This window comes from Callorhinchus milii, unplaced genomic scaffold (genome assembly GCF_018977255.1).
Source record: "Callorhinchus milii isolate IMCB2004 unplaced genomic scaffold, IMCB_Cmil_1.0 Scaffold16, whole genome shotgun sequence".
In the NCBI taxonomy this organism is placed as follows: domain Eukaryota; kingdom Metazoa; phylum Chordata; class Chondrichthyes; order Chimaeriformes; family Callorhinchidae; genus Callorhinchus; species Callorhinchus milii.
In genome coordinates, this window is record NW_024704757.1 from 10,445,403 (window position 1) to 10,459,009 (window position 13,607).

The following is a 13,607-nucleotide window of genomic DNA, read 5'->3' on the forward strand; positions in this document are numbered from 1 at the left end:
TGAATGCTTCATTGTTAAGGTCTGGCAACATAACGCCCTCCAATAAATACACATATAAGTAATATAATTTCTGCCTCAGTTTGCTTTCTAAACCAATAAGAAAAAGACATTTGTTAGTCCAAATTGTTAAATATCACTCAAGCTGTTACACTTGGTTCCATTTCTTCCTGGCTCCATTTGTCATCATGTTTCACAGGGAGGATCTGCCTTGTTTTACTGTTACAGAGGTTGCTCCACTGACCCTTTCTTCTCCCATTTCCACACACACACACTACTCTTCTCCAACCACATGTTTTTCCTCATTCGTAGAGGGCAAACCTATCTTCTTGAACCAAATTAGGGTTTTGCTGAGTAATTCACAACAAAGCTTCTTTGAAGTGATGTTAGTGCCGCTGCCCATGCATAACATGCATGCACAGAAAGTCACATCCGGATCAACCTAAATTCTTGTGGTCAAATAGATTGCTATCAAAAAAAACTGCAAAAATTGAAAATAAACATTGATATCATCTGTCAAAAATTGAAATATCTAATTCCAGCAAACCTCGATATCAAGTAGATATAATCTGTTCAGGATATATCCATATTGTTTCATGTGAACCTATGGGATCTAATTCTCTACTGCTTTTGGCCACCATGGAGACAACTATTGGGAGTTACAGACAGGACTCGTGGAGATCAATATTAGTATATGATAATGTCCAGACTAATACCACACTGATGTGAGACTGTATGGCTGGGCCTCAATCTTTGTATAAATCTTTAGCAGTTTTGGGCACCCAAATTTAGGAAGGATATACTGACTTCAGAAGCAAATCAGCTATAATTCACAAACCAATACCTGGGGTTTAGCTACATTGAAAGACTGGATAGACTTGGGTTATTAGTTAAATAGATTGAAAGGTGATCTGATTGAAGTGTTTAAAATAATGAGGGAAATTGCCAAGCTAAATAGTGGGATGATAGTGGAGGGATCCCAAAACAAGGAGTATAATCTTAACTTTAGAGATCAACTAATTATAAATGAGTAGAGTAGCCTTTTTTGTACACAATGGATTTTAGAATGTGGTTTCACTATCCCAGAAAGCTACAGAAGAAGAATCAATTGGGATATTTAAAATGAAATATATACATATATATCTTTGGATTCGGGCACACATTGAGGGAATGGTACATGAAGACGTGTTGAATGCCATTGAACATAAGCTATGTGCTTACTTTAGCATTAAAAATTTACTTGCAACTTTTTAAAGTTGTATCAAAACAACTTCAGCAAGAACCTCACCAGATTCAGCCAAAGGCAACAATAAGTGCTAAATGAGGTATGATGTGAAAATTTGGTAGTTTAGGGTAGGCATGCAATACACAGGGATACAGTATATAGTTTGAGACACATGTCAGGTGACGGCCGGGGTGGTGCAGGGCGAACTGGATGGACCTTGGTCTTCTTTCGCCTCGCAAATTCTTATGCACTGTTCAATCGGTTTGATGATAGTCTGAAGAGATGGGATTGGGAGAAAGGGAGGCTATTCCCTTTAATGAAGTGAAGGGTGAAAACTGAAGGGGTTTTACACCCTTCAGGAAGCAGATCATGGTGACCAGGAATAACTAATGGAAACTTTCATTCTCGAAGAGGTGTATGAGGAGAGAAAGAAAATAAAACACCAACAACACAAGAACAAATGTTAGCACCAGCAGGGAGTGGAGGCTCTGTGCACTAAATAGGGCACGAGCACTAGGTTTTGACTCTAAACATGCACCATGAAATACTAATAAATTGCCATGTTGCAAATAAATTAACCCTCTGAGTCCTACATAAACCTTCCTAAATGATATTAAATGACGACCCACTTAGTATATCCTGATTTAGCAAATACAATTCATTAGAAAATGTCTTTTCTGCTCTTTTTGGTACAATTATGACACAGATTTAATACAGTTCTTTGTTCTTCAAAGAGTAGTCTGAATGGGTGCTGAAAGTTCAGTTCTCAAAGGGTTAATGAACCATGGCTTCTTGGACAGATAAGACATAAGCTATTTCACCCATAAATAACATACAGTGATTTGTTCAGTGCTTTCTGTACCGGTTCTTTGGTGTCTCTCCACATCCTGTGATATCACAGGATGAGAGGGATGGTTTTTTGCCAGCAGAGATGGTACTGAGTAGACCAGGGAGCTCATGGGTGATGACACGCTCGATCTTCTCCAGCATGCATCCACCTATGTATGAGCACTGCCCTGATAAAAGCTTGAAATTGTTGATGGGATTAATGCCAAAGAATTCCTTGTAGACCTTGGGATTAGGAAGATCAAACTTGCTGACGTTGGTTTTGGCCAGGATGGATTTAAAGATGTAGAACTTGTCAGGTTCATCCAATATTTCACTGAAGACCAATTCTGGATCACTGAAGAAGGTCATTTTGTCCTTAAATGTTTGCAGATAACGATCCACAAGGAGGGCGTGTATACGCACCCTGATGGCATGTTGACGGATGAAGGCGATTTTATTCTCAAGTCTATTCTCAATGACTTGGGTCAGATCTTCCAATAGGGAGACCTCTTCTTTCAGGAACAGATTTTGATTGGTCTCGGGGTTGTACTCATAAGGCCAGAAAGAGCTTACATAGACTCTCGGAGGCTCAGTGACATTGATCAATGGGGCCAAGCTCCAGAAGAGCGCTCCATAAACTCGCATGAGTTCCTGAGTGGCCACGTTGTCTGCCTTATTCAGAATGATCCTGATCTGAGACTCACGCCCTTTGAGTTGCCGGAACAGCATCTCCAGTTCCAATCCCACATCCAACTTTGTAGGGTCAAAGACGACAAATATGAGGTCAGCTCGGTCAATAAACCATTGGCAGACTTCATTGAAGGGATAGCCTTTGAAAAAATGAAAAAATTATGTAGAAGTAATGACCTTACAAGTGTCTTAAATAACTTATAATGTGATTGTACTATAGACCCAATTTACTGTGGATACTTCCAACTGACCCACTCGCTTCCTGCCTTCCAGGTTATTAGGTCTTCTTTGAGTTCACTTCCTGCTTTGCTGTGCACACATAAAGCAGGAAGTGATGTTGGCAATGCAACTTAATGACTCGGAAGACCTGGCAAAATTTGAGGTCATCAGGTTGATGCCAAACATCACTTTCTACTTTGGGCACGTGCAGAAAACAGAAAGTGACATTGGCAGTGACCTGAAAGTGACAACAACAATGATAACTTGAATTTTTGTAGCACTCTTCCTGCGAGTAGCGACTCAGAGCATCCATCAATTACTCTCATGTAGGGTATAGAAGGATAAACTAAAAAGGTTACCCCTACCCTGTCCTACTCAGTGCTTCCAGGTCAAGTACAAGTTCTTTTTTTTTTTACCTCTTTCCTGCTGTTTGCGATTTTCTATGATTCCAGGGGTGTCGACAAAAGTTACTCGCTCCAGAAGTTTGTGTGGGATTTCAACGCCAACAAGTTTTTCCAGAAAATTCTGCCCAAACTTTTCCAGAGGAGAGAATGACCGAGCGCTATCAGCAGCCATGACAATGCCTTCCACTGTACGAATCTTGTCTCCTTGCATGATGACAGTGAACTCTGATGTAGTCGGCTCAGCACCTGAGTGATAGAGGAAAAATAATATTATTATCCATGATTGTTGAGAAAGTAATTTATGGAACAGGATTATTCCCCTCTTCCTGACTCATGTTCAGGTATAACTTCTTGGTGCTAGTCACCCTCTTGTGCATCATCCAAGCCATTCTTTATGCATGAGTGTGTTTGCAGGACATTCATCTGTTGTCAGCTGAGCAGCTCTAGGGTAAATTTAAAAGCATGTTATGTCTTTGTGATTTCTGATGTGAACTGGTGGTTTTGGGAGGAGGGGTTGAGGTTCCAACGGCCTCAATATTCATATGGCTCAAATGTATTTCATTTTGAAAGAAGTACGCAAACCCAAATTCTCTCATCTGGCTCCTCTAACGAATAACCCTTACAGAAGATCTTCTCTTTGGGGTTGGTAACCAAGAGAAGATTTACTATGTGTCAACATCCTTTTGGATAAGTTTATTATTTTGCTGCAAGTCCTTCCTATTGTATTGCCTGTTAATCATTACCTGTGTAAAGCTGGTAGATATTATTATCCAGTCCTAGGATGTAGTTGACCATGGTGGATTTTCCAACACTCCATGGCCCCAGGAATAGGACCATTGGTTTTGATGTGATTTCTCCATCTGTAAACAGAAAAGGTTGCACGTTATAGAAAGGCAACAACAACAAATTACATTTATATTGTGCCTTTTACGTCCCAAGGATAAACCAAGACAGCTATAGTAACTTACACAGAGATGTGTTGCCACATTGTACTCCAACCTCCAGTAATAAACAAAGCTTACCCTCCATGACTTCTCTCCAACTCAGATGCCTTATTTAGTCAAGTCCTTTTAATTTCAACTAATGTCACTAGTTGGATCAATACGTCGTAAGAAACTTTTGCAATGAGGGATGGGACTGGGTTAGGTGGAAATTGTTTCATGGGAACTTGAACTGGTGTTGGAATACTCATATATGTAGAGAATTGCCAAGAGATGTTTTCAAGCCACCCAAGCTCATAAATTAGACTCCAATATTTCAAAATGACAGTATAGCTGATTAACATCAGCATTAGTAAGAACTCCACAAAATCCATAAAAGAGAATCTGAATATAGATTTTCCACTGAGCTTTAAATGTATATAATCTTCATTATTTTGTTTGGAATACATTGTATTTTTCTTCCTCTTAATTATTCACCTCTCTACTCATACTGGTCCACAGTTATTGGGCTCTGATAAGTCATCTAATTGTAATTCTTCATAAGTGATCCCAGTCAGTGAGCTGATAGAATGGCGGGGGGTCTGTCCTCACCAATGTCCACATCATCACACTTTCTACCAGGAATCAATCTATAGTGATTGGGAATTTGATCCTGGCAGACTTTTCTTCTCCCTAACTCAGGAGTCCCAAAGCCAATTGTAGCTGCAACTGCTATCCTGGCTGAGATGAGCTAAATCACTACAGACCAGATATCAAATCTAGAAACTATCTCGTGTGTGGCTCAATTTCAGACAATGTAATGTCTTTACACAACAATCTAGACAACAATCTTATCAGTGGTAGAAGGAGGCGAGGGAAGGGGCAATCAAAGGGCCTCACAGATGGAGATCCAGAGAGGGGGGTAGACACTCTGAAAGCCCAACTGCTGATGGAGGGGTGGGAGATGTGAAGCTGAGCGGAGGGAGCGGCCATGTTGGTAAGGTTTGAGAAAGTTGCAGAGGTAGGGTGGGGCAGATTTAAAGGTTAGGATGAGGAACTTGAATCCTTGGACCACATGGTGATTATAGAATCGTAGAATTATACAGCATAGAAGGAGGCCATTCGGCTCAACTTGTCGGTGCTGGCTCTTTGAAAAGAGCTATCCAAATCAATCCCACTCCCCCGCTCTCTCTCCATAGCCCTGCAAACTTGTCCTCCCCAAATAATTATCTACTTCTCTCTTAAAAGTTGTTATCGAATTGGCTTCCACTACCCTTTCAGACGATGCATTCCAGATCTGAACAATTAGCTTTTTTATAACAAAAATTCTCACCTCCCCTCTGCTTTTTTTAACAACTATTTTAAATCGGTGTCCTCGGGTTACCGACCCACCCACCAGTGGAAATAGTTTCTCCTTGTTGACCCTATTGAATCCCCTCATAATTTTGAAAACTTCTATTAAGTTTCTTCTTAACCTTCTCTGCTCCAAGGAGAATGATCCAACCAGTGTTTTATAAAGGTTCATCATAACTTCTTGATTTTTGTATTCTATGCCCCTATTTATAAAGCCTAGTATCCTGTTTACTTTTTTAACAGGTTTATCTACCTGTCCTGCCACCTTCAAAGATTTACTTATATGAACCCCCAGGTTTCTCCGTCCTTCACCCCCTTTAAGATTCTAGCTTATATTGCCTCTCCTCATTCTTCCTTTCAAAATGCATTAATTCACATATCTCCACATTAAACTTCATCTGCCACGTGTCTGCCCATTTTACCAGTCTATGTCCTCTTGCAATCTGTTACTATCCTCCTCACTGTTTACTACTTTTCCTAGCTTAGTATCATCTGCAAATTTGGAAACTGTACTCCCTATACCCAAGTCAGGGTCATTTATACAGATCAAAAATAGCAGTGGTCCCAATACCAGCCCTGGGGGACACCACTACACACTCTCTTCCAGTCAGAAAAATAACCGTTCTCCAGCGTTCTCTGCTTCTTTCTCCCAGCCAGTTCTGTATCATGCTGCCACTGTCCCTTTATATCATAAGCTTCTATTTTGCTTACAAGTTTCTTATGTGGCACTTTATCAAGCGCCTTTTCAAAATCCATATAAGCTACATCAACTGCACTACCTTCATCCACCCTCTCCTTTACTTCATCAAAAAAAAATCAGGTTTGTTACACACGATTGAAAATTTATTTTGTCTCGTATTATAATCTCTAGAAGTTTCCCCACCACTGACGTTAGACTGACTGGCCTGCAGTTCCCGGGTTTATCCTTCTGCCCCTTTTTGTACAAGGGAATAACATTTGCAACCCTCCAGTCCTCTGGCACCACCCCGGTGTCCAAGGAGGATTGAAAGATTGTGGCCAGAGCCTCCATTATTTCCACCCTTACTTCCCTTAGTCACCTAGGATGCATCCCGTCCGTACTGGTGACTTACCTCTCTTGAGCACCGTCAATCTTTTTAGTACCTCCTCTCAGTTTATTCTTATCTTATCCAATTTCTCTACCCTCTCCTCCAATACTGTAGCATTGGTTGCATCCTCTTTTGTGAAGACAGATGCAAAGTACTCCTTTAGTACATCAGCCATGCTCTCTGCCTCCACAAGAAGATTTCCTCTTTGGTCCCTAATTGGACCCACCCTACCTTTGACTAATCTTTTATTCTTTATATGCTTATAAAGACACCTGGGTTCAATTCCAGGCAGGGCGAAACCTTGAGCAAGTTTCCTTACTCCACACGCCCAATAATAATCCCTCCAAAACAAAACAGTAATAAATTGGTCATTTTCAATCCACGACTGTTTGTGGGATGCTGCTGTGCACAATTAACTACCACATTTCACCCACAAATATACGGTCAATCCATTTTACAGTCTATTCTGTGAAGCGCTTTGAGACGTCGAGAAGATGTGAAAAGCGCTATATCAAATGCAAGGATCATTATTATTATAAAATACCTTAGGGTTCCCTTTTATGTTACCCGCTAATCTTTTCTCATATAATCTCTTTACTCTTCTTATTTTCTTTTTCTGTTCTCCTCTGTACTTTCTGTATTCTATTTGATTATCTTCTGTATTTTGGCCCTGGCCTTTGCTGTGAGATAGGGGTGGATGTGACCGATGCAGCGCAGGTGAAGAAAAGCAGTCTTGTTCATATGTGAGGGAGAAAGCAGGACTGAGCAGAACCAGAATCCAAGAAGTTCACAAATGATGCCAAGGTTGTGTGCTGCTTTCCACACATCTCTGTAATTCATATTCTACACTTAACGAATGTCTAAATTCAGACCAAGTTACAACCATCATCAGTTCTTTATTTGTTTTTCTATTACATGATTCATTGAAAATCCAGTTGAAGGATGATGGGCCCATGACATAAAAGTACCATCAAGATTAGAAAGAGTGGGAGATAAAATTAGATAAATCAGGAAGAAATAGGTTAGTTCCCACCCACAGCAGCCCAGGTTTGGATCAGTTAATTCAAAGAGGGTTCATGATCCAATTAAACACTATAAACAAATTAAAACTTTTCAAATATTTCTGCTATAAAAAACATTGGTGCATTATGAAAACATAGTATTCACAACAAAATTATTGGGGGTTGAATGCTCCCAGTAACCAGATATGCAGAATTAGTTTGCATTGTGGATTGATGTGACTGCCAGCATTCAATATTTAGGAATCATGTTGCAAATACTGCATATTTGTCCTCAATATATCATATTTGCACAGCATGCTTAAAATAATGAACATCACTGCTCTCAGCCTTTGTTCAGAACTCCCCTCCCCAACTTGGAGCGCATAAGGTGAATTAATGGCATAAATTCACATCCCACTGCTCCAAAAGAAAGAAAAAAAAAGAAAAAAAGTTTCTGTAAGAAGTTCATCTAAGGCTTGAATTCTGCTCCCATATCTATGAGGCATACTCCTGAAAGGATATAAGAAAATATTAGTTTCTGCTAAGCTCTTTCATCTTTATCCTCCAATCTATTTCTCAGTCACAACCTTTCTTGTCTTCATCTTATTGATACTGCTATGGTCACTGTTGTTCCAACCTTTCCTCTCCAACTACCCTATTCTATAAACTTGTCTCCTTACTACTGAAATTAAGATTCATTGTACAATATCCTACTCCAACTCATTACTTCTCGGGTCTTCACAGCTATGGATCTCCACACCTTCATCGTTCTTTTCTCTCTCCAACACTATACAGACTTTCAAACCCAAAGCTTGGTATCACCCAATTAATTTTTGCTTTATCTTATTTTCCCTCCTATGTTTTTCAGCCAAGTTGATATTCTGGATTAAGGGTCTTTACCCTTCATATACGTTTATCCTTTAAAAATAATTGACCTCTGCAAATTGGGCCAATTTGTGCCAACATTTCTTTACTGTGCCCACTTTCAACTAACATTGTTGGAATTATGACACACAATGTTTCTGGCGTCATGTATTTATCAGAAATATAGAATTATTTGGGGATATTTTGAAATCTCTCAACCAAGTTTTTTTGTGTGTTCTCAAACTATTGGAGAAAACATAAGAGACTTCCAATGTCTTTGTTCAGGATTCAAGGACCCCTTGAATTGAGAATCAATGAAATAAAGAATGCTGTAAAATGTGACATATGAAGCCAGATTCTAGCAAAAGCCATTCACCACTGAAGGTTTAACCTCTGGGTCCAGAACTGAGCAAAGATGCATTACTGCAGTAGCTCGGTTATTACGATGTGAGGCACATGCAGCAGGTGGACAATGTTACCAACCTTCGAATGAGTTCATGGAGCGTCCTGGGTAGGCTGTTAGCATTGAGAGGAAGAAAGAAGGCAAAAATAAGTGGAGTCAAGCAAAGGGGAGTACTGTCACTGGTCAGAAAGCAAAACCAATGAAAAAATAAGACAAGAAAGGAGAGCCTCAGTCATCTGCTGAGAAGGCACAATGATGACGGCAAAATGTTCAATAAATATTTAAGTACAGATTTATAAAATGTACGTCCTGGGTAGTTTACTTTCCATGCAGTTTTACATTGAACCTGCAACCAGTGATGCATAGGTATTTGATGATCCAATTAGACACTATAGAGAAGGCGCCCAAATTGAATAGCCTATAATAAAAGATTAGTGCGGTTCTGATATTTGCCACTAGATGTTACTGGTACATTTGATTAATGATCTATCCTTAATTATTTACAAAGCACACAGGAATTGAAGTATCCAAAACCCTCTCCACACGTTCAACATTGAACTCCTTAACATCTTCTATACTAATAAAGACGAAATGTCTGACCGCCAATAACGCAATAACCGATTGATGTAGAGACATGATTCATACCTCATTGGAAAAGTGTTGCATGGGGGAGTGTCATGGGCATTTGTTTTGTGGAGATCTCCTACCATTATATAAAGTATAATAATCTAATATAAAATATAATAATCTAATATAAAGTATAATATAGTATAAAGTATGATAAAGTATAATAACAGAATATAAAGTATAATAATAGAATATAAAGTATAATAATACTGAAATCTACATTTCATATTGGATCCTTTGGTTGCAAGCGTAGCTGCAACGGGTACAGCTAGTTGGATTATAATAGCCAGGTGTGTAAGTGCAAAATCCCACCACATTGTGTATATGTAATTTCACTAGACATGCTATCCCTCATGGTACAAATTGGCAATGTTGTCACATTTGACAACATGAGGCATTTTCAATAGCTCCTCATTTTGGAATTTTATATGCATAAAATTTATGTGATAAGCTGGGCCAATAGAAAAGTGCGGAAATGTTTTCCCAAAATTGCGGGGAGATTTTTGACAAATTTTGCAGAAAATGGCGGGAAGTTGATTGGTGCTATTGAGGTACATTTTGCCAACCTACATTTTTTCACTTTATTGATAAAAACTAAACATGAGGAAATAACGCATATTAAGATTGTTGCAAAAAAAACAATGGGTGGCCATGTTTTTACTGGATGGGAGGGGGAAAACTAGCTACAGGAGCTCTCAAGACCCAGCACCACACACAGACCCAGAGAAAGAGACACACATACATTCAGAGACACAGAGAGACATAAATACACAGACACACACACTCGCAGACACAGAGAGACTCAGACATAGAGAGACGCACACAGGCACACCCACAAACACACAGAGAACAACAACAACAAAATTACATTTATAGAGCGCCTTTCACGTCGGGAGGACGTCCCAAAGCGCTGAACAGTCAGGTGTCGGGGCCCAAGCATGGGGGACGGACGGTGTAGGGGTGAGGGAAGGCAGAGAGGTGGCAGGGAGACCAAAGGCACGGTCGAAGAGAAGGACAGGCAGACTCAACACTCACAAATGCATATAGAGACATACACACAATCATACACATTCACTCACACACACACACACAAACAGACACAGACAATAATAACAGCCTGGCCTCCGAGTGAAGCCCATTTGCCATTTGCACTGCGCATGCGTGTCCGGAGCCACCCTGCCCACAGTGACGTCAGGTAAACAGCTGGGAGCCCTGCGGGCCAGAAACAACATTTACAGCGGGTTTGTCGCAGATTCCGCGGGGAAAGTGCAGCTGCACTTTTCTATTGGCCCAGGTGATAAGCCTGGGGTGTCACAGCATCTAAACCCAAAGAAAAAACATAAACACCACCACTAATTTCAACAGATTGTACTCAGATTCAAAACAAAGATTCCCTGCTATCTGCCTTATATTATGTTCTTTTTAACCACACCTTCTGTTTGATGGCTCAATATCAAGAACATTACTGCACCAAAAAACGATCTTGTTTGATCCCAGTATTGAAAGAAACCTAACATCATGTAGAATCAATACAAAGCTTGGAATTCAAACCCCTGGTTTATTCAATGTTAACTGCATAGCTCCCAATTCATAGCTTTTACTCAGCTCCCAATCCACAGATGTTCCTATCTATAATACAATAAACAACTTTTTCTGCCCCCTCTTGCTGTGGATCAGTTCCACAGGCATAGGGTACCTTCTAGTACCCAACTGAAAATGTGAGTCAAAACTAAATATTTTCAGATCATTCAACTAGGGGCCATAACCTAATCCATCACCAAGGTCCACAATTTTACCAACTGACTGAATTTCAAGCCCCTTGGGTCTACGCACTTTCCAGTGATCACACTGTATAGTGATCAGGTGTATAACATCCCTATTGAGATCATGTAACTTTATACAAATACCAGGGATCGAATCTCAGACTTCCTAGACTTTATGGATTAATACCACAACACAAAGAGCTTTACCACATTTTACCAATTGTTGAAATTTACTTCGGAAAATCCTTCTAATCCGTAGTTCACAGTTTAATTAAAAATTCAGATTTGTTATTCCTAATGGACCATGGGTTGCATGAATCAAAAGGGCCTGTGAGTATGAGAGTTCCTGTTTAAAAGAGTATTGAAAGCAGAAAGGGTGCAAAGGGATTAGCAGGGGTAAACTCAGAACAGGATTCGAATGTGCATCCGTGTAACTCAGATACTTTCTAAATAAACCTGTTGAGCCTTCAGAGAATCCTGTACTGTGGAATTCTGGAATCTGTGCAACACTAGTTATCCTGACATTGGGGGAAGGTGCGGTGATAGGTAACTTACATTTGAGTTTAAGAACCATTACACCTTCATATTATCACACTCTATATGGTTATTCTAAGCAAAGACATTATTTGGGTGTGACATTCCCATAGAATAGATTGAGCATTGGAGAATCCTCACCAAATCCTACCCTCGCCTCCACTAAATCGTCGTTCTACTCCAAGACAATCTTGGAGGCCAATGACAACTCCAGGCTCCTCTCCTCTCCTCTGGTACCAGCTCCTCCACCCACCTTCCCCTCTCATGCCTCGTCCACCCTCACCTCCAATGCCAACTGCGAGGTGATGCTGGACGTCCTCGAATCCAAAGCTCAGCTGCTTCTGCCCTTCCGTCTACCACCCCCTCTCCATGGCCCCCTCCCACCGGGCTCCTACCCATCCCTCTTTCCACAGCTTCGAACCTGTCTCCCAATCCTCTTTCACGACCACTGTAGCCGTATTAAACCAACCACCTGCTCATTCGACCCCATCCCTACCCTATTCCTTACCTCCCAGCTCCACTTCCTTGCGCCTATACTCACAAACATCATAAACCTCTCCCTGTCCACTGGTACTGTTCCCACCCCATTAAAAACGGCGGTCATCATTCCTATCCTTAAAAAACTCTTCCTGGACCCATCACTGCTCTCAAACTACCGCCTCATCTCCAACCTTCCTTTCCTCTCCAAGGTCGTGGAACAAGTTGTTGCTTCGCTCCTTCCTCTCCCTTCAAAAAACCCCTCCAATCGGGTTTCCGTGCCGCCCATAGCACAGAAACAGCCCTGGTCAAAGTGACAAATGACATTCTGTCCATCTGCAACCAGGGCTCCTCTGCCTCCTCGTCCTCCTTGACTTCTCTGCTGCCTTTGACACTGTTGACCACTTTATCCTCATCCACCGCTTCTCCTCTCACGTCTCACAGATTCCAGAACTCCTTCACGGATCAACCTTCATGGCTCTGTTCTTAACTAGTTCAGATCGTACCTTTCACACCACCTCCACTGCATCTCCACAAATGGTTTCTCCTCTAGCCCCCGCACAGTCTCTTGCGGCATTCTTCAGGGCTCTGTCCTTGGTCCCCTCCTCTTCAACATCTATATGCTCCCTTTTGGTGACATCATCCGCAGACATGGGGTCAAATTCCATATGTATGCGGATGACACCCACCTCTATCTCTCTGCCTCCACCCTTGACTCCAGGACCACTGCTGTCCTGACAAAATGTCTGTCGGACATCAAGTCCTGGATGAGAGCTAACTTTCTTCAGTTGAACGTCAACAAGACTGAGGCTCTCCTGATTGGCTCCCATCAGCACCTCAGGTGAGGAGGCGCTGACAACATCGCCATCTATGGTGCACATTCCACCTTGCTAAGCCAGTCCGAACCTTGGCGTCTTGTTTGACCCTCAACTGTCCTTCCTACCCCACATCTGTGCCGTGACCCTCTCTGCCTTCCCCCACCTCCGCAACATCGCCCGACTCCGCCACTGTCTCACACCGCAGGCTGCCAAAACCCTCATACATGCATTCATTACATCGAGGCTTGACTATGCAAACTCCTTGCTTGTTGGCCTCCCCAACTCCTCCCTCCATAGGCTGTAGATCATCCAGCCCGTGTCCCCTCCCGCACCAGGCTCCGTGACCCTGTTACCCCGATCCTCGCCCGACTCCACTGGCTTCCCACACAGAGGATACAGTTCAAGATCCTGGTCCTC

The 13,607-nt window shown here is 41.5% G+C and overlaps 1 protein-coding gene across 2 annotated transcripts in view; it reads right to left on the reverse strand.

Annotated features, from left to right (window-relative positions):
- Positions 1 to 448: 448 nt before the first annotated feature.
- The window catches only part of srl (sarcalumenin), a 33,894-nt gene continuing 20,735 nt past the window's right edge, over positions 449 to 13,607 (reverse strand). The window contains exons 5-8 of one of the 2 annotated variants that reach the window (XM_007893614.2): positions 9,052 to 9,084; positions 4,107 to 4,223; positions 3,376 to 3,609; positions 449 to 2,880 (exon numbers count right to left, since the gene is read on the reverse strand). In XM_007893614.2, coding sequence (XP_007891805.2) covers positions 2,069 to 2,880; positions 3,376 to 3,609; positions 4,107 to 4,223; positions 9,052 to 9,084 — 1,196 coding nt within the window. In that variant the 3' untranslated portion in view covers positions 449 to 2,068. The remainder of the gene's footprint in view (positions 2,881 to 3,375; positions 3,610 to 4,106; positions 4,224 to 9,051; positions 9,085 to 13,607) is intronic. The other variant, XM_007893615.2, reaches the window with a different exon arrangement.